This window comes from Durio zibethinus, chromosome 18 (genome assembly GCF_047325235.1).
Source record: "Durio zibethinus cultivar Kanyao isolate XHJ-2024 chromosome 18, ASM4732523v1, whole genome shotgun sequence".
Lineage (NCBI taxonomy): Eukaryota > Viridiplantae > Streptophyta > Magnoliopsida > Malvales > Malvaceae > Durio > Durio zibethinus.
In genome coordinates this window covers 11,039,832-11,067,058 of record NC_143179.1, presented here as the reverse complement: position 1 = coordinate 11,067,058, position 27,227 = coordinate 11,039,832, and the positions used below count along the sequence as shown (strand labels likewise).

Sequence of the window (27,227 nt, the reverse complement as noted above, 5' to 3'; positions counted from 1 at the left end):
AAAAAAATGAAAGTGAATACAGTTTAATTTTGATAAGAATTATATATGAATTTGGTAAAAACTAAAAAATTAATTTAATATTTGATGTTTTTATATAAATTATAATATGATAATTTTTATATTTTACACCTATTTAATATGAAACTGACACGATACAAATACACAAATTAATAGATTTATTCTCAGCTTCACAGTCTGTGATCCGGGCTTACATAAAGGCCCAAAACAAATGAAATGATATAAGAAAATAAGACCCATATTAAAATCCTTCACGTTTAGATAGGGCCCGGGTCCAATAAGAAGATGAATGAAATATCATAAGAACATGAGTTTGAAAGGGAGAATGAACATTCTGAAACAGCTTGAAGAATGATTATATCAAAGCAAAGATCATAGAGAATATTTATTCATAAGCTTTTCCTTTTCCTTTTGCTTTTTGTACTATAGAAGTGGAAGAATAACAAGGAAACAAGGGCAGTGTTCGAAACTAATACGGCATCTGAAAACAATGGCCATAATCTCTCTTTGTTTTGATTGATGTTCCCTTCTAATATGCAAAAGATTGGAAGCTCAATATAAACTCGACTAACATTTTAGAATTCCTGAACCAAAATTTGACCAAACTTGCATGTCAAAGTAGTTCTCTTGGGAGGAGCCTTGGCCATGGAAACCAAAGTATATATGTAGAGAAGAACTATAATGCCAACCAATGAAATTTTCCTACAGCAACAAGAAAGGTGTTCTCATATCCAATCATGTAATTGATACTCACTTCTCCATGATCATCTCACAACTCTTTATTATGCTCAGGCTTGCTCCAACTTCTATAAAAGAAATTTTCTTCTCTACAAGCAACTTGTGATGTTACAAAGATACCTCAGACTTGCGGGTTTGCCAGTCGTGGCCATTCATTTTTAAGAACCCTGTATAAGATCTTCTCCTGTTCTTGTTACTTTTACCTTTCGATGATCCCTTGCCTTTATAACCCGAAAACACCACTAACATGACTAACATAAAACCCAAACCAGAAAACACCCATAAAAGAATGATCCAGAACCTCAAAGTACTGAAGAGCCCATCTGTAACCTTAGGTAGAGATGATTCCTGAGAATGATTTCTAGGCACTGGATTGCTTTTTATATTGTCATTCCCAGCAAACCTATCAAATTTCCTTGAATTTGTGACATCCTTTGTTGTGTCCAACTTTGGATTGGATAAGGCTGTAGGGTCAGGGCAGTTTCTTCTCTTGTGATGCAAACGTAATGCTTTATTTAGTGTTTTTGCACATTCGATGCTAAGCAGGTCTCGCTGAAGTAACTTATCATCAGTCTGTTGGAGTGTTGAAGGATCAGGTGGGTCTGGAAACGTAGCCCAGCATTTGTTGACCATATCAAAGTCTCTCCATTTCGCCTTATCAAAGCTCCAATTCCCAACTTTAAATTCCAAGCCGTAGTGGAAAACTCTGTACTTGACACCAGGTTCAGGAACATATCCAGGGTATATTAATATCTCACTGCTTATGAGGTGCCGTAACTTCAACTGCATGATAAGAGGAGAGGAACATAAGAGACTTTATTTAATCTGTTACAACAAAATCTTAAGAAAATATCAACTGAACTAGACATTGTTGAACACTAAATGAAAATTATTACTAAGACTATCTGGAGCAGTAAATTAAGGTCATATTTGGTATACAAGATTATGTTATGATAAGATAAGATAATATTATGAATAGAATTAGATTAAATAATGTCATCCTATCATATGTTTGATGTGTGCAAGGATTAAGATAAGATAATTTATTTATTGGTCAAAACTATGGTTCCTCAAAGTTTATATAATTTAAATTATTGATGTAATTTTTAAGGGAATAATAGGATACATAAGTTTAATCCCAAAAATTAAAAATAATCCTCTACTTTTCTAAAGGATAGTTATCCTATTGCCATAGGATAATCCTTTCAATAATCCAATCCTTTGATTTAAGTGCATAACAAACATGTGATAGGATGATTGGTATCCTATCCTTCAACTAATCCTATATGCCAAACATAGGCTAAGTGTTCAATAGAGGACACAATTAACAATAAACTCAAACAGCAAAGCAATTCCTCAAAGCATATTATTGTCTTTAGTTCATAATCGCGTGACCAGAAATGTATATGACACAGAGTTACAATTAAGTTCCTAAGTAGTTGACTGAAAAAGAATACCTCTGCAGCACCAAATGAGTAGCCATACATTTCACTGATCCACCCAGATTGGTATATATCTCCAGTGATGTTTGTTGCATAATGAGCTTTGTCAGCTCGGACCTCCTCAGTTTTAAGCAACCATAGCAGTGCAAATTCCCGTAGATCATCAATATGCATGATAATAACACCTCCAACTTTGTCGCAAGCTTCAGGATGGCGAGTGTGAAGTTTAGCAAGCTCATTGTCACAGCCAATAAGGTATCTATCACACATAGCCGTAAACTAAGTAAGCAAATTCATACATACACGTGGAATACAAAGAAGGGGGAGAGGGCAGGGGGATAAGATGCATAAAGAGTACTCTAAAAGGAATTTGAAGAAAGCCATTATCTTTGTCGTTCTCATCTTACTCATAAGGGGTTGAAACAGGTCGGCCACGTGCTGCTTTGAAGTCCCATGGTGTAATTGGCCCTCTCAAGATCATGTCAGCATCAAGAATAACTATGTACTCTGCATCAATGTTTACATGGTTGAGCCAATGAACAACAGCAGCAGGTTTATTAATTGCTGGATACCTGACATGGATCAAGCAATAACAAGAGTTTACTCTCTGACTTCTACTTCATGAAGGTTGGTCATCTGAACATTTTCTTAATCTTTTGCTTGATTTTTCTGGGTTTAGGATTGTTTATCATTCGTGAAATTAAACTTTATATCACCTAACTAAAATGCCAATTTCAAAGAACATAACCCAATTCCAATTCCAGCATGAGGTTGTTACTCTCAAAATGGAACTAGTATACTTGCACTTAGTTGTTTGAGAGTTGAACCACTTCATCAGACAGTAGTCAACCAATTGCAGGGAATATATTTAAGGAAATGGGCATTATGAAATGGGCTATTCCAGAGTACCAACTTAGGAAGCAGGTTGGTCCTCGAAATATGGCAAAGATGGCATACAAGCTCCATATCATTCACACAAGATCTCAAGGCTTAACAGAATACATAATCCTAGAATCAAGCAGAAGCTCAATCCAAAAAGAGATGAGAAATAAGACTAGTTCTAAGTAGATCTTGAGCTTGGAGAATTATCGAATAAGAATAATGTTGCAACTAGGAGTGATATTATCTGGAGCAAAAGAAAATAAATATATATGCAGAATTACCAGTCGCCTGTTAGTGGATGGCGGCTCATCGAAGGGACATAATGGGTGGGTGCCAGGTCATGGCCTTTGTATTGCTTTAAGTCTTCATCTGTACAGCTGAGAAGACGTGTGATATTTCCAGGCTGTCCACTGAGGTGGAAACTGTGCATGAGTCCTACAGTCTGCCAATCAAAATAAGGAGTACATTCTGTAGAAAATATGGTGTGAATTTTTGGATATGGTCTTATGGCTTCATCAATTTCCTTCCCCTTCACCACCTCAGTTTGTAGCCTATGAGGAGTAAGAAGCTTTGGCTGAGTTAGTTCTGCGAAAGTTTTGCTTTTCAAAAAGCTTAGATATTTTGACCACTTTGGCTTCGGGCATCCATGTCTGGCATGTTCTAACAGAAGACCCTCATTCATAGTATTAATACACTCTATATTCAAGAATAACCCACGCCTTTTATTTGGATCTGATTCCATCGATTGCACCTGCTTAAGGAAAAGATATACTAAGTTCCAGCTGTAACAGGAAAGTCTTACAGGCAATTTGTAATCAGGAATAAAGCGGTTGATATTTGCAAGTGGCATTAAGTTACAAGCATGATGTTTAGTTCATGAATAAAACCAATACCATGCCTCAATTTTCTTTGGTTGTAAGAGAAAAATGCATTACACAGAAATAAATAAGCGCTTAAGCAGGCATCTCTTAGTGCAAACGATTTTTCAACCAGAATTAATGATTCATTCCTCCAAGGTTTAGAAGTTATCATACTTCTCTAGGATAAGGAGGTTCAGGAAAGAGTCGCCCGCACTCATAGACAATACCATCTTCATGGTGATCTAATTTACTGAAAGACCAGTTTCCCACACTAAATGGCAAGCCATAATGTAGAAGAATTGGCTCAACACCTGGTTGTGGAGTATAGCCAGGGTAGATCATCAAGTCATCATTAATCTTGTGCCTAAGTCCAACCTGAAAATCAAAGAACATAAATAAAAAAAATGGGTATAAGAATATCACATACAGCAAGGCTTGATGAATTTTTTTCTGTTCTTTTTATGCTAGGATAAAATAAACAGAATAACATACTTCCGCTGCACCAAATGAGTAACCGTACATCTCACTAATCCAGCCTTGCCCATAGATATCACCAGTTATATTGGTTGCCCAGTGAGCTCTGTCTTCACGTACTTCTTCAGTCTTGGAAAGCCACAAGGGTGCCAGAACTTGAAGATCATCCATGTGCATGGCTAAAAGCCCACCAACCTTGTTGCAAAGTTCTGGGTGCTTTGTGTGCAATTTAGCCAGAATATTATCACATCCTACCAGGTACCTGAAGTACCAAAACATTATAAATATCTAAGAAAGAAAGTTGAAAATGAACACTGGAAATGTGTAAGATGCATCTACAGCTAGCAACAAAAGGTACATAAATAAATGTCTTCCTCAGTATCTGGTTTTTGGCATATGATACTACTAAACCAAATAAAGTTTCAAAAGACTGAATGTTGAAGCAGTTTCACAAGTACAATCCTCAGTTTTGGCATTCTTTAAAAAAATGATGAAAGCTTAGTACCCATAATAAGCCGCAACGGGCCTGCCTTTTTCTGCCCCAAGTTCCCAAGGTATAATTGGACCTCGAATGATCATATCTGCATCCAAAATCACAACCCAGTCAACATTCTTTGCATCTTTGCTATGTTTTAGCCAGTGGACAATTCCAGCAGGTTTGTTAATTGCAGGGTACCTGCAGAATAAAAAAATGTCTGTCACTCTACCAGGAAGTTCTTCCAGGCACCTATGATCTCAGTTGTACCAAAAATAATGTAAAAGCTTCTTAAAGACAATTCATTCGAGAAAACAAAAACATAACGGAAGCTATAATGCATCTAAATGAGAGACTTTAATCAGAAAGGACACATCAGAAGACTATATGCCAGAAGGGATGGCAAGTAAGCATGAAACATGGTTAAATGCTCATCATTCTTGAACCTTTAAACTAATCAAATAACAACTAATCTTCCAAGCACAGACAGAAAGAGAATGCCTCTAACCTTGATGCATCAAAATGTTCAAAGCAAAAGAATTAACTTCCTTAGGCAAACCCCAATCAAAAATAAAACATTTCTGACTACCTAGTTTGAATTAATAACAACAATTCACAAACTTGATTAATCCAAGAGCAGCACTTTAACCAAAAATAAGAGTTGAAAATTCAAGACAATGTACTTTATTTTAATTATGATAGTTTTAGATCAAACAAGTTTGAAATTAGACAATGAAATACACCCAAGAACTATTAAAGAAAAAAAAAAAAGAACAACCAGCTAATCAAAACCCAAAATTAACCAAAGAAAACAGAACTTTAAACATTACCAGTCACCAGTTTTTGGATGTCTGCTCATCGAGGGAACTTCAAGAGTGGGAGCCAAATCCATTCCTTTATAATTCTTCTTCTCCTCCTCCGTACAGCTCAGTAACCGGGTCACTGGCCCGGGTTGCTGGGCCTTCTTGAAGCTGTGAATGAATCCAACAGTTTGCCAATCAAAGTAGTTTTGGCATTCCACAGAGAACAAAGTGTGGATCCTATATGGAGCCTGAAGACCCGGTTTTTGACCTGAAATGAAACTACCGCAAAAACTCATTAGTATCATCAAAGCTAAGAATTTGTCCATTGGAGGTTGAATTTCAAGGCCTGATTGGAAATGGGTAGTTCTAAAAAGATCTGAATTTCATGAGAGTGAACAGATTGTAAGAAGTCAAAACGTTGAAAAGTCTACAACATTTTATAGGTAGCTATATGAAAAGCAGATGGTAGCAAAGAAATGCTATTAAAAAAGTTAGATAGTTTTTGGGATTATATTAATTAATAATTACATAAAAAAAAATAGAAAGATTCCTTGAAGTATTGAAAAGAAAATTGATAAATCTGAATTTAACAACCGTAAGGAGTCATCTGCGACGGTTAAAATCAAAAGGTTAAACGACAGGAAGTGGTTGTCGTTCACTACAAAAATCAATGTCACACGACAAAGTACCAAGTAGAAATTAGTGGCAAGTTTACTGGTTAAATCAAGAGGTTGTCTTTTTTTTTCTTTTTTAATTTTGGTTTTCCATTTTTTAGTAAGAGAAGTTGAAAATCCATTGCTAAATTTTGAAAGCAAAATAACGAATCTTTTTTCTTAATCCAATGCAGAGATCCCAAACTGAAATTTTAAAAATGGAAAGGGGTCGTTTTCTTGTTTCTTTGCTTATCAATCTGTCTTCAAATCCCACTAGTTTCTTCATCTGCTTGTTGATTCTTTGTACTTTTGGTCCTTTTATTCATAAAATTATTGCTTTCAAAGAAAACCCATATTGAAAATGATGATTAATTTGATGTAATTGAAGAATATTGTATGGTTAACTCACTGAGTAGTGAATTTTTTAAGGACTTCTTGATTAGGGTAATCTTAATTTTGTGTCTTTAAAATTTAAAATTTTACTAGAAAGATTTTAGGGTGCATTGATACTCTATCATTTTGTTTCTTGTTGTCAAATATTTTTTGTGTTTTTGTGATAGCTATTGTTTTTATTTTTTATTACTTGTTTATTTTAAACTAACGAAAGAGATCGACTAAAGATGAAGCTGAAAATTTTTTTGATATTTACATTTCGACACTCAAACAAGAAATCGGTCAAAAAAAATTAAAAAAAAAAAGTATGAAAATAAAAGAATATAAGATATTTAGATAATATCTACATGGTCTTATTTATATATATAAAGGTGAATGATTTTGACGATAACTTAGACTTTTAACTATCAATCTTATGGTCAAGATAATTTTACAGACCGAGCTAATATGGACGTTGATTATCCATATGAGAAGTGACAAGTCAGCATAAAAAAAAATCTTTTTAGGTACATTGATAAGATAATCAAACTAACTAGACAGTGTATATATTAAATCAATCCAAAAATCATAAATACTTTTAGTTGTTTGTCTCTAACGAAAAAAAAGATCATTTTGTATTTTGAACCTAAAAATGCCCCTAACATTACTCTTACTATCATTTGTCACTCAATTTGAACTCTTCTTATTGTGTTTTTTTTTTCCTCCAGGGTAACAAAGAATCTTCAGCTGCAAGGTCATGCAATATGCTTTGATCTTGGTTATCTGGATTATAGTTGTACTTTGTTCTTTTTGTTTCTTCAATTATGACTAACTTATGGACTAGGATGATCTGAATAATGGAGCATTTCTTTGTGCTCAATATTACATGGCTAGATTTACTACCATGAAACTTAATTGTGTATTGATTTTTAAAAGATATTGTTATAATGTTTTCTTCTTTTCCCTTTTTATGTATAGCTGATGTGCTTGTGAAACTGCAAATTTGATTTTTAGAACCTTTAAGCAAGAGCAGGCGGATGCTTAGGTAGTACATTGTTCAAGAGAAAGGAGTAGGGAAGCATGGAAAATAATTGAGGTATTGTGCGGTTGGTGTTTGTACTTTTATGATGCTATCATCTGAAATACGTTGCTTCGCAAAGTTAGCTGAAATTAGTAAACATTCATGCCCTTTATGCAGGAAGAGCGATACAAAATTTCAAGTGGATGTGGGCTTCACCCTGGCAATGATTTGTACAGGGATCAGGAACAGCACAAGCTTCATGTAGATATAAATGAATGGCTATGAAGAGAAGTATCTAGATAAGCATTTTGAAAACAGACATTTCGATTTGCTGAATGTGGTAAGTGGGAACTATCATGGGATAGATTAGCATCCATTGCCTTCTTCATGTTTTAATCAAAATGACCTTTTTGAACTATGGCATGCTTGTGCTGAATCCAGAATAACAGCAGGAGTCTGGCTGACCTGTCCGGTGTATTGCATTGTGACCTTGTCATAGATTCCGCACCCCGCAAGACTAAGTGCAATCCTGCAGCTGCTGCAAGAAATAAACATCTGTATGAGGTGCCCTCTGACTGATTTCTTAGGCAAATTATATTTGTATTAGGATCTGATACTTTGATCTCACATTGAGATATTCTAAAAATTTATTTTGATACATAAATTGAGATTTAAGTCAATACTTATGTATTTTGTAAGAAAAAACTATGAGAATTTTAAGTTAAAGCAAACAATACTCTCAAATTAGGTGTGGTCCTCCATGGAGCTCTGTATAGAGTCTTACTGATACTTGTTTCTCAGTCAACAACGGTCCTACGTCCGGCCATCTTCATGTTATTTTTTTCCCCACTACAACTGCTATTTGTTTACTACATTTACAAATTTTCCTGCTTTCTGATGTTGCTGAATCAATAGAATTCTTTCTGCGACAACTCTATGATGCCCACACTTGCACCGGAGGTCCGAAGCCATTCTCTAAACTTTTTATTCCTAATACATGCTCATACGTACTTATGTAAATGAACAATCAACCACATACTTCAGCTCTGCTTGTGTATAGTGTACATATTGGTCATTGATCATCCTGTTTGATATGTGCAGAAGCCTGCAAGTATGCTTTACATTTCTATATCCGTTCTGACTTTGATGCTGCTGCCACTTTTCTACTTTTCAAAGGTAAGTCTTTTGAACACTTCTTTTACTGCCATTGTCTTGTTGAGCTTTCAGAGGCCATTATAATGTGCAATATTTATATTGCAGGGGACAAAAAAGGGGCTCGTAAGAGCTAAAACGCATCTAGCTAAGTGGAAGAAAAGAAAGAATCATTTTAGACATATAAGGCTTGTATATCATCAATCATGATGAGAGGTTTAACTGACTGTGCTTTCTATCTAGAGAGATAAAGATCATGCATCCTACTTTTGCAGCCGAATTTATGCATATGTAAACTCAATATGCTATGAATTCGAAATTTATCTCAATTGTTCAAATAATCATCTTTAAGAGATAACATTCAATAAATTTGAAATTCCAATCCCAACATCTCCAACTCCTCTTATTCCCAAATTGCAGCCTCATGTATAAAAAAAAATCAATATCCTGTACTCTTATGATATCAGTCACCTCTAACTTTAATCCTCTCAAACAATGTTAGCTGGTAATGCAAATCTGCTGCTGTATATTCCCCAGCTCGTAGCCGGCAACTCTTCCTGTTCAACTACTCTCTCCTTTGGAACCTAATAGTTTCGCAGCATTGACCTCAGGTATGTGCTTCAATTGTTAACATCATCTTTTCGATCCTCAAATATCAAACCTGAATAATCTTTGCCCTTTTCTCGACCCCAAAGCATCTCACACCTTGAAAAACAAGTAATGAACTCTTTCATAATAGATGATTCAGTACCTGCTGATATCATTACAAGGCAATAAGAACTGAGAAGAATCCAAGGATAACCCAGCTCACATATATTTCTAGCAAAACAGCTTAGACTTTGATTCAATTCTTTCAACTTTATTCTCCATTTAGATTTCCCCTCCATTCACAATCAATAAAACTCAGGGAGGAGACCACCAAAGCAAAAACAGCAGTATTTCGATTACAAACTCATCTGCACCCAATTACCAGCATAGTTTATCAAACAAGTAACTTCTCATAAACCAATTGTTATACGGGAGTGTACAAGAGTATAACTAGACAAAGACTCATGATACTAAGCACTCATCATTAAAAAACCAGAAACGCAAGACCGTTATGACACGAAGCTCTTTTAGGTAAGTTCTTCTTCCTCCAGTTCTTTAGCTTTCAGCTTCTCCTTCACTCGAAGTAAAAGGGTTGTTTTCCAGGAATCCTGCATTGCGTTTTGAGGAAACAGCAAGCACATTAGAGTTGTAATTTCAGGGTCACAACCTATATCCAATGGGTTCTAGACCACTCCAACCCACTAGTTCATTCAGGAAGTACTTTTAAAGGAGATTGACATACCAATGGGGTCATGCTATCAAATTCCTTGACAACATCTGTAAACTTCGTGACATCTTCCTCGTCGATGGCAGAAGCAATGTCCTGTCACAGAAAGCAGAAGCTCATTAAGTTTTGTATTTCAGAGTAAGAACCAGATTCTCAAAATTACTACCATTTAAAGTAAATCAATTATACAGTTAACAAGTTTTTTATTCAGAGGCAAGGCAGTAACTGGATATATCATCAGCCAATGAACATTAAGGAAAATAAGAGGAAAAATAAAACAAATGGCAACAAGAGCCACCACTGATCAATCATGTTTGCGCAACCAAGAGAACTAAACAGCATCCTATTAACTCTTTTAAAGATAGAAGAATAAATCACAAAATTGAAATAAACTGTTTTCTTATGATAACTTACAGCTAATAATCTATACTCTCGTGTTCCAGAAAAAGTTGGATCCAGTTCCTGAAGAAAGAAAATGCATATATAAGTTTAATATAACAACTAAGGTAAAAAGTTAAGGTGTTGTTTGTCAAAAGAACCAAAACTCAACCTGATATCGTTCTAATGCATTGGTTATTGCAACAAAATCGCCTTTACAAAGTTGACAAATGCCAGCATTAAGAAGATGTCCTTTGACTCCATACTTCAGCAAGTTATTGGTAAGTGAATGCCTTGCTATCTCTTCATAGATCTCAATGGCTTTCTGGTATCTGGAGAAATATTGTAAGTAGAGCTGTTAAAAATTTTGCCAAACTACGTATTTATGCAACCAAGTTGGCAAAATAATACACCAATGATGATTATAAACCATCCACAGTAGTAGAAGCACTAAAAAGTTGCAAGAAAAATGTCTACAAGAAGTTGATCATGCTTACTGTTCTATCTGAGCAGCAAACTGTGCAACTTTCTGCTTGCACTGGTTAGCAGAAGTCGATACTTCTTCATTTTGGAAGAAATCAGATGCCTTTTCATAATAATCAATGGCCTGCTCAATGTTCTGTTCAGACTCATATAATTCAGCAATTTCCTGCAGATAAAAGAGGCACTCATGTAAGTAACATCATCATACAAAGTTATGGCTGTGGATGTTGAGGGAAACAGTAACAGTACTACGAAAAGCATGCCTAGAAGGTTAACACTAGTGGCAACATTCTTAGTGAAGATTGAGGAAATGATAAGAACCCAATCAAAATGAAAGAAAATGAAGGGTGATCACATATAATTAAGCAATTACAGTGAATGATAAACTCTCTTCTTTTCCCTTGAAAGACTCGCATATTAATGGATAAACAATACCTTATAATACCTTGCAGCCATGCTGAGCCTTCCAATATCACAAAACATGTTCACTGCCTGCCGCAAGCAAGATATAGCCTCTGTATAGGAACAAAATTTAGTCACAGGGGTTAACGCACCAAAACTCCCGGAACAAATTTTTTTACGCAAAACTATGCACTCCACACTTACCCTTTGTAGCTGTTTTCTTATAGCAATGAGCAGCATCAACATAAGCTTGAGCAGCCTCATGTTTGCTTTCCAACTACAGATACGAAACAAAAGAGTCAAATTCAATCTCACATATCAGTTAGTTATTAAGAACTGAACCCAGTTATGCCCAAATGCTTACTTTCAAGTGACAATTTGCCAACTTCACATAAGTTGATCCAGCTTTGTCCCCTTGAGAAAAAGAAAAACATACAGAAATTAAAATTACTGCTTTCCAAAAAAAAAAAAAAAATCAATTTCATCACATTTCAAATCTCTATTGAATTATAAAGTAATTAATCAATAATCAGATCTTAAAGAAACCCTAAATTTCACATTTTCTAACTCAACCAAAACAATGACGCAATCGGAATTAAATAGCTACAATAATCAATAAATAAAATAGAAAATAATTAAAAAGAGTTACTATAAATTTTAGATTACGGTTTCTGAATCGCCGAAATTAATCCGAAGATCACGAAGCTTCCATATATTTTTTTTAAATTCAATCCATCATTTTCTCAAGAAACAAACAAAAATAACGAAGAAAAAAAATTTAAAGAAAAAGGTTTAAAAAGAATTACAGGATTTGGCAAGCTTGAAGCAATTGGCAGCTTTATCAAAGAGATCGGCAGCGTCTTCATATTTGGAGCCAAACAAGCCCCAACTGCTTAGCTTTTTCTCTGCTTTGTTCTCCAATTCTTCTCCTCTCGCTAATTGATCTCCCATTTTTTTTCCCTTTCTTTCCTTTGGTTTGATAAAAAAAAAAAAAAAAAGTGAATTGAAAAAACGAGTCTTAGAGATTAAAAGGGAAAAATTAAAATTAAAATTAAAGAAAAAAGAAGCAAAAGGATATTTTTCTGGAGTTTTTGAATATTCTAAAGCGTGGTTTTTTTTTTTAAACTTTCTGGAGACGAGTTTCCAGCTGGATTTTTGTTTTTGATTGTTTGGGCTAATATGGACCTATGGCTACGCCCATAGGCGTGGGATAGCATCTTTTGGGTCAAATTCATTAATCTTTAGGCTTAACTATGGGCCATGAATGTTGGCCTAGTTGAATCATGAATATTAACCCATGAACTCTTAAAAGTTTTGGGCTTATAAGCTTAGTATACTTAAAAAAAAAAGAAGGCGATTATCTAGATTATTATTTTAATTTTAATTTTTAATTATGATGATTAAATTGAAATCTGAAAAAAAAAAGAAAAAAATCATCCTGTACTAACTAAAAAACTTAATAAATTTAGTATGAGTTTCACAAAAAAATATAAATAAATGCATGGTCAATATTTAAGTAAGAATTATATGAATTAATTTATCGTCATAAGTGATATTTTAGTAATATTTTAGATTGATGGTATTATTTTATTAATATTTCAGTAATATTCTAGATTGATTTGATATTATTTAGAGAATATTATATATTAATTTGATATTAATTTAAATATTAATTAGGTGATTATAGGAATTGATTTAGTTATATATTTTTATTTATTGTATTTTCTATTTTATATCAATTTATCTCTGTCTAAATAGGCTTTAAGTCTCATTGTAAAATATAAGTCATTATAATAAAGTTTTCATTATTTTCTCCTTTTTCATGGTATCAGAATGATTTCATGATTCATTCAAAAGATGAATCACTTTGGAATAACTAATATTTGTTTATTCTCATCATTGGTTTATTCTCCTTTCTAAACTTCATTGTTTTGCTTCCGCACTTCAATTTTTTGACTTTTTCTTCCATTTTCAAGATTTATTTTTTATAATAATACTTATAACTTCTCAAATCTCTATTTTTTTTAAGAGCTTAATGGCATGTATTCAATAAGAAAGTGTACAACTAATTTCTATTATCCTTGATGAAAAAACTACAATAGATGAGCTACAGTTATACATAGTTATCTAAAAAGAATGAAATTATGGCTTGTTGTTATCGGAGAATGCAAAGCACCAAAAATAAAAAAAGAATAGTCTGGTGATAAATTTACAGATCAATTAAAGGAATGAGAAAGTAAAAATAATTGAATTTTGATATGGTTCACCAACATCACTATTTCTTCTATCAATGTACATTTTGGACGATTTAAACTTGTTAAAGATGCTTGAAATTTTCTTGCCACATGGTATAGCTCTACTACTTTTGCTCGTTAATATCATATTTTGACTATTTTATCTCACCTTCGTCAAGAACCAGATCAGTCGATTGATGATTTTCATTCTAAAATACAACATTTATAGGACATGCTTGAAAATTTTGAGTCAAAATTCAAAGGTGAGTGATGCTGGTAATTTTATTCCTTATCAAAATCAAATTCGTCTTATTCAATTTCTAATGACATTTTGAGATGAATTTAAGAATACTAGGTCTTCACTTTTACGTTGACATCTCTTACTAATTATAGATAATGCTCTTATGGAATTGATATCTAAGGAAACTCGATTGAGTAGGAGTCAGACTCATAGTATTGATACTATTATTACTGTTATTCTTCAAAAAAATACTAACTCTACTTTTCACAAGTCTTGTTCAAGATGTAGGACTAATCATCCCATTTAGAAATGTAGAGCTAAATATCATTATAACGGTAGTCTAATTCATGATCCTCACACTAACAAGACTGTTACAGTAATAACCACTGAACCAAATAATTCTAAGTCTTTTTTTAAAACTATTACAATCTCCACCACTAATCTTCAAACTTTGTTCAATCAAGTATTATCTTGATCTTATATTTTTACCATGTCTGCTGCTACATCAATTAATGTTTGGTTGTTTGATACTATTTGTGAAAATCATATAACTGTTGACCCATTTTTTATTTAAAAGCAAGCTACATTAGTAATATTAAAACCTCAAAGCTATGTATATTTGACACTTACCTTGTTTCTAATCTTGCTTTAAATGTACTTTTTGTTGGCCAACTTTGTGACTTTGATCTTAATTTGCATTTTTCACAACAATATGACTGTATTATATAGGATCCTCAACCAGGTCAAAAAGTTAGGATAGGGTATAAGGTTGAAACATTGTTTGAGCTTGAAACTTTAAAAATTTCACAATATTTGCTTACTGTTGCTATATCTCCAATAACTAACTCTACAATTTCTTTAGATTTATGGCATTTTAAGCTAGGACATGCATCTATTTCTCAAATAAAGTTACTTGCTTCCACTGGTGTTTTAGGGAATATTTCTCATGATATTTTTTATTGTTTGTCTTGTCAACTTGGAAAGCAAAGTGTTTTACCTTTTAATAAAAGTGATTTTATCTCATCTACTCTTTTTAATTTAGTCCATTTGATATTTGGGGTCCAGTTCCCACACCAACCTTAGGAGGTTCATGTTATTTTGTTATATTTATTGATGATTTCTCTCGTTATACTTGGATATATTTATTCAAACAAAAAATTAAACTTTTATCCATTTTTTATGAATTTAATAACATGATACAAACTCAATTTTCTAAAAAAATAAAAATTTTTAGGTCTAACAATGCTGTTGAATATATAAAAATTAAGTTTCATAACTTGTTAAAAAATGATAGGACTCTTCCTCATAAGTTTTGTCCATATACTTCATAATAAAATGGTCGAGTAGAAAGAAAACATCGTTATATTCTTGACACAATTAGTGCCTTTCTTATTTTCTCCTTTCTTTCTGAATATTTTTGGGGTGAAGCTGCTCTTCTTGCTATTTACACTATTAATCGTGTTCTTACACCATTATTAGGCACACTGTCTCCCTATAAGTGTCTATATAATAAGGCACCTAATTATCATTTTCTCAAAGTTTTTAGATATACTTGCTTTGTTCTACTTCCTACTTATAAAAGGACTAAACTTGAACCTAAAGCTAGATTTTGTTATTTTTTGGGTTATGTTATAGAACATAAAAGGTATAGGTGTTATGATCAAATGTCTAAACATTTTTGCATTTTTAGACATATAGTTTTTTGGGAACATAAAAAGTTCACTAGTGTGTCCTCATTAAATTCATTATGTTCTTCTCCATGTATTTTTGCCAATTCATTTTTTTATTTTTCTTCAAATAAAGATACTATTATAGGTACTTTTGACTCGAACAGTGATCTATCTTCTTTCACTCTTACTATGTTTGATTTGACTAAGGCTTCTATTGATATAGTTGTCCTTTTTTTATATATACCACCTTCATTTCGTCGTTTTACCCGGGTAAGATAACCCAACACTCAACTTTGTGATTTTTATTGTTATTATATTTTAGCAATGTTACATGAACATCATAATTTTCATGAAGCTATCTCTAATCCTATATGGCAACAAATAATGGCAAAAGAGCTTCAAGCTCTTGAGAAAACTCATAAATAAGATATTGTTGAACAACCTTCTAATAAGTTAATGATTGATTGTAAGTAGGTATATAAGATCAAGACTAGATCGGATTAAGACCAGATCTGATGAGTCAATGGAATGTTACAAAGCTCATCTTATTGCTTGAGAATTTACTTAAGAATATGGCATTGACTATAAAGAAACTTTTGCCCTAGTTACACGTCTCACATCTGTTCATTCAATATTAGCTATTGTTACAGCTAAAAAATGGTCAACCTTTCAAATGGATGTTAAAAATGCCTTCTTAAATGGTGATCTCGTCGAGAAAGTCTATATGAAGCCACATCTTAGTTCATCTATACCTTTCAACATGGTTTGTCATCTTTAACGTACTTTATATAGTCTTAAACAAACCCTTAGAGCTTGGTTCTCGAAGTTTAGTACCACTATCGTATAACTTAGTTTTACATCTAATAATAATGATTCTATCTTTTTTACTTGAACTACTGAAAATGGTAATACTTTTCTCTTACTTTATGTGGATGACATCATCATTACAGGTAATGATGTAAATGATATTCAAGATCTAAAGACTTTTCTTCATTCTAAGTTTGAGATGAAAGATCTTGATCTTTTGAGTTATTTTTTAAGCCTTAAAGTCACTAATGATTCTATTAGTTTACATTTGTCTCAAATAAAGTATGCTTTTGATCTTATTACTCAAGTAGGTTTAACTGATAGTAAGATTGCATCATCACCACTTGAACAAAATTTGAAGCTTTTTTTTTCTGATGGTACACTATTTTTAAACCTTTTTTGTATCGAACTTTGATAGGTAGTCTCATATACTTGACAGTTACTCATCTAGATATTACCTATGTTGTTCATCTGGTTAATCAACTTCAGTCTGCTCTTCAATTTACTCATTTTGCTATTGTTCTCTAGATTCTACGATATATCAAGGGTACTATGTTTAATGATTTGCATTTTTTCTTTAGTTTCCTTTTAGAATTGCATTGTTATTATGATATTGATTGGGCAAAAGATCCTACTAATCGTCATTCTACCATAGGCTACTATTTTTTTCTTGGTTTTTTTCTTATTTCTTGGAGAAGTAATAAACAAACTATAGTGTCCTATTTTAAGATATGAGTATTTTTCATCACTCTAGTACTCTTATATTTTGTGATAATCAAAATGTCATTCAGATAGCTCACAATGATATTTTTCATGAGCGTACTAAACATATTGAAATTGACTATCACTTCATTCGTCACCATTTGCTTGCTCAAACTTTTCGACTTGTTCCTATTATCGTGTTGATCAAAAAGCATATATATTTACTAAATCACATCCACTTGGTTAATTTCTTGTCCAAGTTTTCAAACTCAAGTTGGCCTCTATATTACCATTTTGAGTTTATGGAAGGGTGTCAATGTATTCTAATAATATTATAGATTGATAATACTATTCTAATAATATTTTAGTAATATTGTAGATTGATTTGATATTAATTTAAAGAATATTAGATATTGATTTATATATTGATTATATGATTATAAGAATTGATTTAGTCATTATTTCTATTCATTGTATTTTCTATTTTGTAACAGTTTACCTCTATATAAATAGGCCTTAAGCTTCATTGTAATATTCAAGTCATTACAATAAAGTTTTCATCATTTTCTCTTTTTGTAATTGCTACTAAATTTTTTATACGATTAGATTCTTATAAAAAATATTTTAAAAATAAAATCTTAATATATAAGCTCAATAATGTCAGTTTGGACTTTGGACAAACTATTAATTATCGCTCTAATTTTTATATTAACAAATCAATGATGATAAATGTGACCATTAATTAAATTGTACATTGATACCAAAAGCCACACCACATGCCTAAGTCACGCATTGGGCAGGTGCACTAGGAGCTGAAAGCCCGTGCACCAGCAGCCCAGGCTCAAGCACCAGGGATAAAGGGTGGGGTTTGCGTAATAAGCATGGTAGAGGTATCTAGATTGCCTGCATAGTAGTCAGGCTTGCCTGCAGGACTAGTATTAGGCCCATAACATGCTCGAACAGTACCTATGTAGACCCAAGAGAATGTGACCGATCCAAAATCATATAAAAGCATCTAGAATTAGTAGTATACATCATGAGATCTAGTTAACCCTTAGAATCAAGAAGAGATCCTTAGAATCAGGGTGTAATCTATGTATTACTATGTAATCTCGTTATTTTTAGGAATTATGTAATCTCTTGATTTTAAAAAATATCTATAACAATGCTGGGGCTTTAACTATAAATAGAAGGTTGCCCCACCCTTAATTATATCATTATTCAGCCTTTAGTAATATACAGAGCATTTCAACATTCTCTTATTTTTCTAGCTTGCATATTCTACCTTTCTAGTTAGTTTAGTGCCCTCACACTTAGTTAATAGGTTGACTTGGGCTTAAGAAGTCCAATCCCAGTCTAAGGTCACATGGCTTTTAACTTACAGGTAAGAGCACATGACAAATGGTATTAAAGCAAGTTTTACTTAGTTGTGTTCAGGTCACACACAAAATATTTACAAAAATTGTATCCCAAAGCAATATTGATAGCCAACAACTAGAAGCCCAAGAGCAAGGTCGCAGAAAAAGGAAGAAAGCTAGTTCGAAAGATATATGGTCTACCATAGATAGGCGGTTAGTCAAGATAAAGGTGATAGTAGACAATGTGTAGAAAAAACTTGATGAAGTAAAGACTTACATCGAAGAGTTAGACTCCATGGAAAAGAAATTCAAAGATAAGCTACAAATGGCTCTGAATCAGACCATCGACATGATTACCCAGCTTGGAGGCCTTGGTAGAAACCATGCTCAAGAAAATAAAAGAGCTTAAGGAAGAGCTCACTGCTTATAAAACAGTCATTAGGAATGATTTGATCGCTTAAGTGCTTAAGTCCCATGTGGATATCCCCAAACCAAAAAAGTTCAAGGGACTAGGGCTGCCAAGGAATTGGATAACTTTTTATAGGGGATGGACTAATACTTTAAAGCCACGGGAATGTAAAATGATGCTACTAAGGTAAGCATTGCTTCAATATATCTTACTGATGTTGTCTTATTGTGATAGAGGTGCAGGTGTGATAATATAAGGCACGGTGGTCCTTGATTGAAACCTGAAAAGAGTTTTAAAAAGAATTCAAAGAGCAGTTCTACCTCGAGTACATCAATGAAGAAGCGTTGGCAAAGTTACATTGATTTACTCATCAAAGAGAGATACAAAAATATGTCAAAAAATTTTTTGAATTAATGTTACAGATTTCATATCTGAGTAAGACCGAAGGTCTATTTGCCTTCGTGGATAAGCTTAAGTTATGGGTGAAGTATAAGCTACAAAGAATGAGAGTTTGTGATCTAGCCAAGGCCATGACTACTATTGAGTCACTGATGGAGTTTAGGCTACAAAACAAGTTCAAGTCTTCCAAGCCCAAGAGGTAGGGCAAAGGTAAGAAAAATCGAGAACGATAGTCCAAAGATGAAGACCATGACCGACAATCTAAAGATGAAGATCGAGATCGTTCAGATAAGGATGGCCAAGATAAGTTGCCAATAGAGAAGTAAAGGCTAAGAGAGACTAAAAGTCAATCACTTGCTTCTTATGTGGAAGGTTACATAAAGCATAAAATTATCCCAAGAAAGGTAAGCTAGTTGCTACAGACAAAGGGTCAGATGAGAAGCTAGAAAAGAAAACTACTAAGCTTGGCTCGATTGTGCTCAATGCAATCTAAAAAAAAAGAGCTATAAGTTAAAGGGACTAATATATGTAGATTTATTGGTTGCGGGCAAAAAAGTGAATGTTTTGTGGATACGAAAGCTTCACATTTATTTGTTTTTGGTGTTAGAGCCCAGAAACTTGGCCTAAAGGTGCACAAAGAGATTGGTACCATTAAGACAGTCAACTCTAAGGTGATTTTGACCATTAAAGTGGCACATAGGGTAAAGCTACAACTTGAAGATTGAAAGGGCAAAAAGACTATCAAAGTAATACCATTAGATGATTATGAGTTTATAATTGGTTTAGATTTTCTTGTTCAGATTAATGCTCTTCTTGTGCTTTTTGTCAACTGCATATGCATTCTGGATACATGATGCCAATATTTTGTACCATTAAGGGACAGGTCTGGCTTTGGGACTAAGGTGTTGTCACTCATTCAATTTGCCAAGATAGTGTGCAAGAATAAAGACACCTTTTTGGCTACCTTGAAGTATGATGAAACTAGTGAAATAAAGTTTGACACCCTTTTGGAAGTGCTAAAAGTGCTGGAGTCCTTTAACTATATGATACCCAAAGAATTGCCTAGTAGGTTGCCACCTAAAATAGAGGTGGACCATAAGATCAAGTTGGTACTTAAGGCTAAGCCGTCAGCCAAGGCCCTTTACTAAATATCATTTTCAGAGTTAAAGGAGTTGAAAAAGTAGCTTAAAAAGCTAATCAATGTTGGCTACACCAAGCCATCTAAGGCCCTATATGGTACTCCGATTCTATTTTAATGCAAGCATTTCTATTTTAATGTAAGCATGATGGGTCATTGTGGTTGTGTTTGGCTATCGGGTACTGAATAAACCGATCATTAAGAATAAGTATCTTATTCCTCTCATTATTGACTTGTTTGACTAACTTAAAGATGCAAGGTGGTTCACCAAGTTGGATTTGTGGTCAAGGTATTACTAGGTCAGGATTGCAAAGAGAAAATAGCCCAAAACTGCATGTGTCACATGTTATAGCTTTTATGAATTCTTGGTTATGCCATTCGAACTAACTAATGCTCCGACAACATTTTGCATGCTTATGAACAATGTATTACAATTGTTCTTTGATCATTTTATTATGGTTTATCTTAATGATATTATAATCTATAGCCAAACATTAGAAGAGTATGTAAACCACTTGAGAGAGGTGTTTAAAGTGCTACGATAAAATAAACCATTCGTAAAAAAAAAATGCTCACTTACCCAGTGAGAGGTACCATTTTTAGGCCACATAATGGAAAGTGGCAAGATACTCATAGATGCAGGCAAAGTCTGTGCAATTTTGGATTGGGAATCGTCAACTAAAGTCAACGAGCTAAGATCATTCCTTGGGCTAGTTAACTACTATCAGCACTTCATCAAAGGTCACTCATCTATCATCACGCCATTGATTGATTTGCTCAAAAAAAAGTGTAAGAGTGGAGCATCGATTGCCAACAAGCCTTTGATCAGTTAAAATAAATAATGATAGAAGAGCCAATGTTAGCCTTACCAAACCATAAACTATATATAGTGAATATGGATGCATTAGACTTTGTGATAAGGGGCGTGCTGATGTAAGAGAACCATTTGGTTGCATTTAAAAGCATGAAGCTCAATGAGATCGAACAGAGATACATAATATAAGAAAAAGAGATGACAGCAATGGTGCACTGCTTGTGCACTTAACGACATTACCTGTTGGGGTTAAAGTTTATGGTCAGAATCGATAATGTTGCAACCAGTTACTTTCAAACACAAAAAAAATTATCCCTTAAACAAGCTCGTTGGTAAGACTTTCTTATAGAATTTGATTATAGGTTAGAGTACAAACCTGGGCTTGCAAACACAGTGGCAAATGCCCTAAGTCGAAAGGCAAGCCTTGTTGCCATTGGCCAACTGAAAGGATCTTTGGTGTCGTACATAAGAGAAAGGCTATCCCACAATCTTATAGCTAAGACTTTCATCGACCATGCCAAGCAAGGTAAGATTAGATGGTTTTGGTTGCAAGATGATCTTTTATACACCAAAGGTAGCAGGTTGTTTATGTCGCAGCATGAAAAGCTCTGCAGGGAGGTTATGCAAGAGTGCCATGATTTTAAGTGGACTAATCACTTAGAGGTAAGCTACACCTTAGCCTTATTAGAGGATGGTTACTATTGGTCACACATAAGGGATGATGTTGAGGCCTATATGAAAATCTATCTTGTGTATCAATAAAATAAGGTAAAGCTTAAGCCACCAGCTAGTCTCTTGAAGCCTTTGCCTATACCAAAGTGACTATAGAAAAGTATCACTCTAGATTTCCTAGTCAATCTACCTGAGGTAAAGGGGTTTAGGAGCATTATGATAATGGTGGACAAATTTTTCAAGTATAGAACTTTCATTCTAATAACCAAAGAATGCCCAACCAATGAGGCAGCTCGTTTGTTTCTGAAAAACATGGTTAAGTACTGGAAAATACCATAAACCATTGTTAGTGATCGAAACGGGTGATTCACAGTGCAATTTTGGATTGAATTGTTTAAGTTATTAAGGTCAGACTTAAACTTTTCCACCAGTATGCATCCCCAGACTGACAGGCAAATTGAACAAGTAAATAGATTGTTAGAAGTCTACCTTAAACACTATATGAGTGTTATGTAATGAGACTGACCCAAGTTGCTTAATGTTGCCCAATTCTCATAAAACCTATAGTGGAGTGAAGCAATGAACCAAAGCCCTTTTGAGATCGTGACAGGGCAACAATCGCTAACACCTAGTTCGATTACAATAGGTTACATAGAGCCTAATCCAGCAACATATAAGTTTGCCAAAGCTTGGTAGGAGCAAATCAACTTAGCCAGATTCTATCTACATAAAACTACAAAGAAGTTTAAGTAATGGGCAAACTAAAAGTTAAAGGATGTACAGTTCCAAGTAGGGGACTTGGTCTTGGTGAAATTGTACCCCATCATGCACCACAAAAACCTGCATAATGGCTTAGTTTAGTCCAGAGGTATGAGGGGCCTTTCAGAGTTCTTAAAAGGGTAGGCAAGGTTGCTTACGAGCTAGATATGCCATCAAAATTGAAGGTACACCCAAATTTCATGTTAGTATGCTTAAGCCATTCCATAAGGACCAAGGGGATCTAGGGCAGGTAGAGTGAAGGCGTGCACCATTTGAAGCCAAGACCTTATATAATAAGAAAGTCCAAAGCATTCTTGCTGATCAGGTAGTGAGGCGACAGAATTATCAACCAAGACAGAAGCACTTGGTACGATGGAAGAAACTTCTAGACAGTGAAGCTAATTGGGAACTAACAGAAGACTTATGATAGTTTTAAGACCAGATCAGACAGTTCTATATAGAGGACATGACGAAGGTGTCGCGCAATCAGGTGAGGAAGAATGTCACGCCCTGGACGGGATGAACCAGGAGCTAAGGCCTGCGCATCAGTGGCTCAGGCTTGAGCACCAGGGATAGAGGTAGGGGGTTTGCGGAATAAGCATGTTAGAGGCATCCAGACCACCTGCACAGTAATCAAGCATGCTCGCAAGACCAAGGCCAAACTTGCAACATGTTTGTACCACACCTAGGTGGACTCGAGAGAGTAGGACTGATCCAGAATAATCTAAAAGCATTCAGGATCGACAGCACATAGTAGGAGATTTGGTTAACCCTTAGAATCAAAAGGAGATCCTTAGAATCATGGTGTAATCTATGTATTAATGTGTAATCCCTTATTTTTAGAAATCATGTAATCCATTAATTTTAGGAAGTAGCCATAACAGTGTTGGAGCCTCAATTATAAATAAAGGGTCACCCCACCCTCAGTTGTATCATCATTCACCTTTCAGTAATATACAGAGCATTTCAGCATTCTCTTGTTTTCTTAGCTTGCATATTCTGCCTTTCCAGTTGATTTAATGCCTGCACGCTTGGTTCATAGGTTGACTTAGGCTTAAGGAGTCCAATCTCAATTTAAGGCCGCATGGATTTTGGCTTAACGGTCAGAGCCCGTGACACTTACACTGGTTAGTACCAAACTGATGTTTGATTTTTTTGTTTGGGATTAATCTGATCTTGTTAGTTGTTTAGGGGCTTCAACATAATAGGCCTATCATATTTGACCTATCATATTTGACCAGAAAAAAAATTGTAAAACATGTTTTTTTAACACTGCTTTTTTCAGTACTTTTGCCTTCCAAGGGATTTTTGAGACACTAATCTTAATTAAGAAAAGTTAATGACATGACTTTATTTAGTTTGTCTTTAAGCTTAAAAGAAATCATCAAATGTTTTATATGACACTTTAATCCCATATCGAAATATTACAAGAATTTTTTTAATGACATAAAATCTCAAAATTTTCATGTTAAAGCAGATAAATAATTAATAACTTATTAAAGCAATACCCAACTTGAAGAGAGTTGGAGCTATTTATATCAATAATTCTTCAATTTATACTTCAATAGATCTGTTTGATACCTTGATCAGCAAGGTCAAATTATTTTCTGAGAAGCTTGTTTTCTGATAGGTTTAGAGGTCTAACCATCCCTTTGTTAATTTAGTCAAATATGTCATTGTAATTAGTTTTGGTGTCAATTCACACCTGGTAATCAACAGATAATAATGTATTGAAACTTGGTTTATGAACTTTTAGTATTTTTCTGTCTTTTTCTTTCCTTTTTTTCACTCTATTCTGCTGCTGAGGTTGGTTTTCCTAACTGTCAATTATTAGACTGATCTTTTTCAAGAAGTTGAATTTATTTAAGCTACAAACTCGAGTTTAGATCAGTTGGTTCATGAAATCATTCTTGAGAGGTAGCATACAGCAAGTTTGGAATTCAAATCCCAATGCATGAAATTCGTTTATCTCAAACTATGGTCCTTTGTACCAAAAGAATTACTTAAGCTACAAGTTACTAGCCAAGTTCTGAACACCTATATTTGTGAAGAATGATATGTCTTAGAAAGGTTGGATACTGTCATAGAAAGTGTTTAACAACTTAGATCATGTTTTTCATTGGGGCACTGTCTCTTGTCAGTCAGACCATTGATCGGCTTTTAGAGCCGATACATTCACAATTCCAGAAATGCCGACTCTTTTCCAGGGTTAGATTTTTGAGTTTCATATTAAGATTCCTTTCCCTGCAATAACCTACAGATGCATGCACATAAATAAACAACTCTTAGCTGATCCACTTCAGTTTCAGTGCTAAGCACTAAGCAGTTTCTTCAATGACATTACAGATAAAGGCCAAAAAAGTTAAAAATAAAGAAATGAGAGTGCTAATGTATTATATTGCAGAAAGCTTATAATTAAGAGACATAATCTTGGCAGACATCGAGGGGCATCTATCTGATTCCCTACCAATACCGGCTTTTTCTCTTTCTTTTTTCTTCCATTTCCCTGCTTTTTCCTGTAAAATCAAGTTAAGTAAAAGACCATATGTTGTTTTAAAAGGCAACAGATGAAAGTAAGCCTTGGACGCTTTGATAATGATGTGTGACGGTACAAAGAAGTTTACAGTTACAAAAGTAGACAGATAAAAAATAGACTAATCAATGGCAGGGCAGTGGATCAAGCTTTAATGGCTCTCTGGTCAAATGCTAGAAGATTGACACCGGCTACAAAGAATAAACAAGACACACAATGATCAATTTCCAGATGATTTAAAAGAGTTGAAGTTTTGGTAGCAGATATCATCAATCTGAATCACTTTTTCTGAACTTTTTTACTGCTAAATGATAGGATTGTAAAGAAACTTGGGCATGGAAAAAGTTATGTTCAAATGCCTATTTTCCAAGGAGAAAAGAATTTTCTTCCAGATGACTAAAGCCATCCCATGAGAGAAATGAATCCACACTAACAACCCATTGCTTTAAAGAGTCTTCTTGGATAGAGTTGGTTTCACCCATTGAAGGATTGTTGGATTCTTCCAAGGAGAACGAAGATGTGTAAGAGGAAGAAGTATTTATATCATGGTTCAACCATGAATCCAAATCAAAGCTTCCACACAACATATGGTAGTTGTTCAATAGATCATTTGTTTCATCCAAAGTTACTAGAATCTCTTCTAGTTTCTCATCTCTTCTTGGAGAAACTGTCATCCCATAATCATCCTCTGACTTTGACTCTATGCTTGCTTCTTGCTTATCAGATGAATTAGAGTCTGAGGTCATCTTATTTTTACCATCAGTTTTCTCTGCCTTCTCAATAGGCTTGTGTGTCACAGGGTCCAGACCAAGGAGCTTTAACTTCTTCTTGATTCGAGTGTTCCAATGATTCTTGATTTCATTATCTGTACGACCAGGAAAATGTGAAGCAATCTTGGACCACCTACAACAAAATTTTATCGTGTTACTAGGAAGCATTAACTGGCAATAAAAACTGATCATCCTCAGGCATTGCCACGAATATTGCAAGGAAGATGGTGATGTTTACCTGTTTCCAAGACGCGAATGAAGTTGAATAATCTGATCTTCTTCTGATTCTGTAAAACCCCCTCTTTTAAGGTCTGGTCTCAGATAGTTTATCCATCTTAATCTGCAACTTTTCCCACATCTCAACAGACCTGCATACATCAACCATACAAAATGCTACCATTTTTAGGCATACCATCCCAACTTAATCACAAGATCATGTGCCTGGGTAGAATAATTACCTGCAAGCTTGGGAACCGTTCGCCAGCAATGAATACCATTGTTGAGAATAAAGTTCATCAGCTTATGATCTTCCTCAATTGTCCATGGCCCGCGCTTTAATCCAAGCTTATCGCAACAAGGTTGTCGTCCCATTTCGAAAACTTAGACAATCAAAAACTCAGTGACCCCTTGAAAGTTCAACTTCAAGACTAGAAATCCAAAGGGTGCTTAAAAGGAACTTGCAGTCCAGGATAAAGATGCTATGCCAGCTCATTCAGACATTAAAAAAGAAAAGCAAGGCAGGATGTTGTTCAGGAAGGGAGATTCATGATTGAAGGTTTAAAGCATGAAGGATTTGTAATAATAAAATGGCCACCACCCCTATTGAGACAACAGAAATGGTCCTTAATATAAGAACCAAACGTGGGTCGTCCTCGTTGACAAATTTTATTCCTGCAACTAAAGTCTTTCCTTCTCATTGGTTTTGATTTATATTAATCCAAAGAAATAAGCTGGCCAGTTTTGTCCTTGGAGGTAACTTTCTCCTGTGTGGGGGAGAGTTGAAGAGATTCCTTCACCAGATATGAGAGTGCCCTGAAATTCCAACCATGGATGCACTTGAGTTTTGTACCTTTTTTTTTTGGCCAACAAGTCAATGTAATTAGTTGGTAACAGATATGGTTAACTTAGCAGTAAATGTTCAAACACTCAAGGACAGAAAAAAATTAAAAAAGAAAATAAACCCACTCGTGTCTCTCATGCTTAATTGTTTTTAATAAAACTTCAATTCAGTAGTTCTTATGTAGCAATCATGT

The 27,227-nt window shown here is 34.3% G+C and overlaps 4 protein-coding genes and 1 pseudogene across 7 annotated transcripts; 2 read left to right on the top strand and 3 right to left on the bottom strand.

The window, feature by feature from the left end:
- Positions 1–159: 159 nt before the first annotated feature.
- LOC111299545 (peptidyl serine alpha-galactosyltransferase-like) lies at positions 160–6,185 on the bottom strand. 2 transcript variants are annotated; one of them, XM_022894780.2, is made up of 8 exons: positions 5,720–6,185; positions 4,920–5,090; positions 4,433–4,676; positions 4,115–4,315; positions 3,362–3,831; positions 2,606–2,770; positions 2,214–2,457; positions 160–1,539 (listed from the first exon to the last, which is right to left on the bottom strand). In XM_022894780.2, the coding sequence occupies exons 1-8, from the start codon at positions 6,016–6,018 to the stop codon at positions 865–867; spliced, it is 2,469 nt and encodes an 822-aa protein (XP_022750515.1). In that variant the 5' UTR covers positions 6,019–6,185; the 3' UTR covers positions 160–864. The 2 variants fall into 2 exon arrangements, with proteins under 2 accessions (XP_022750515.1, XP_089603624.1); XM_089747498.1 differs by having other exon boundaries at positions 371–1,539; positions 4,920–4,995; positions 5,720–5,838.
- A 1,639-nt stretch (positions 6,186–7,824) lies between these two features.
- LOC149513713 (uncharacterized) lies at positions 7,825–8,450 on the top strand (annotated as a pseudogene). The gene is made up of 2 exons (XR_016329848.1): positions 7,825–8,078; positions 8,180–8,450. The product of XR_016329848.1 is annotated as an uncharacterized LOC149513713 (transcript).
- Positions 8,451–9,193: 743 nt separating this feature from the next.
- LOC111299546 (alpha-soluble NSF attachment protein 2-like) lies at positions 9,194–12,593 on the bottom strand. 2 transcript variants are annotated; one of them, XR_016329847.1, is made up of 10 exons: positions 12,275–12,592; positions 11,833–11,882; positions 11,673–11,745; positions 11,502–11,581; positions 11,081–11,232; positions 10,756–10,915; positions 10,620–10,667; positions 10,221–10,301; positions 9,702–10,086; positions 9,194–9,595 (listed from the first exon to the last, which is right to left on the bottom strand). XR_016329847.1 is itself a non-coding variant. In XM_022894781.2 (9 exons), the coding sequence occupies exons 1-9, from the start codon at positions 12,417–12,419 to the stop codon at positions 10,006–10,008; spliced, it is 870 nt and encodes a 289-aa protein (XP_022750516.1). In that variant the 5' UTR covers positions 12,420–12,593; the 3' UTR covers positions 9,194–10,005. The 2 variants fall into 2 exon arrangements, 1 of the variants encoding a protein (XP_022750516.1); XM_022894781.2 differs by having other exon boundaries at positions 9,194–10,086; positions 12,275–12,593.
- An 8,469-nt stretch (positions 12,594–21,062) lies between these two features.
- LOC149513712 (uncharacterized) lies at positions 21,063–22,002 on the top strand. Its single transcript, XM_089748095.1, has 2 exons — positions 21,063–21,073; positions 21,603–22,002. The coding sequence occupies exons 1-2, from the start codon at positions 21,063–21,065 to the stop codon at positions 22,000–22,002; spliced, it is 411 nt and encodes a 136-aa protein (XP_089604221.1).
- A 3,187-nt stretch (positions 22,003–25,189) lies between these two features.
- Positions 25,190–27,227, bottom strand: LOC111300930 (myb-related protein 315-like). The gene is made up of 3 exons (XM_022896496.2): positions 26,433–27,227; positions 26,213–26,342; positions 25,190–26,107 (listed from the first exon to the last, which is right to left on the bottom strand). Exons 1-3 carry the CDS (start codon positions 26,563–26,565, stop codon positions 25,564–25,566), a joined length of 807 nt encoding a protein of 268 aa, XP_022752231.1. The 5' UTR covers positions 26,566–27,227; the 3' UTR covers positions 25,190–25,563.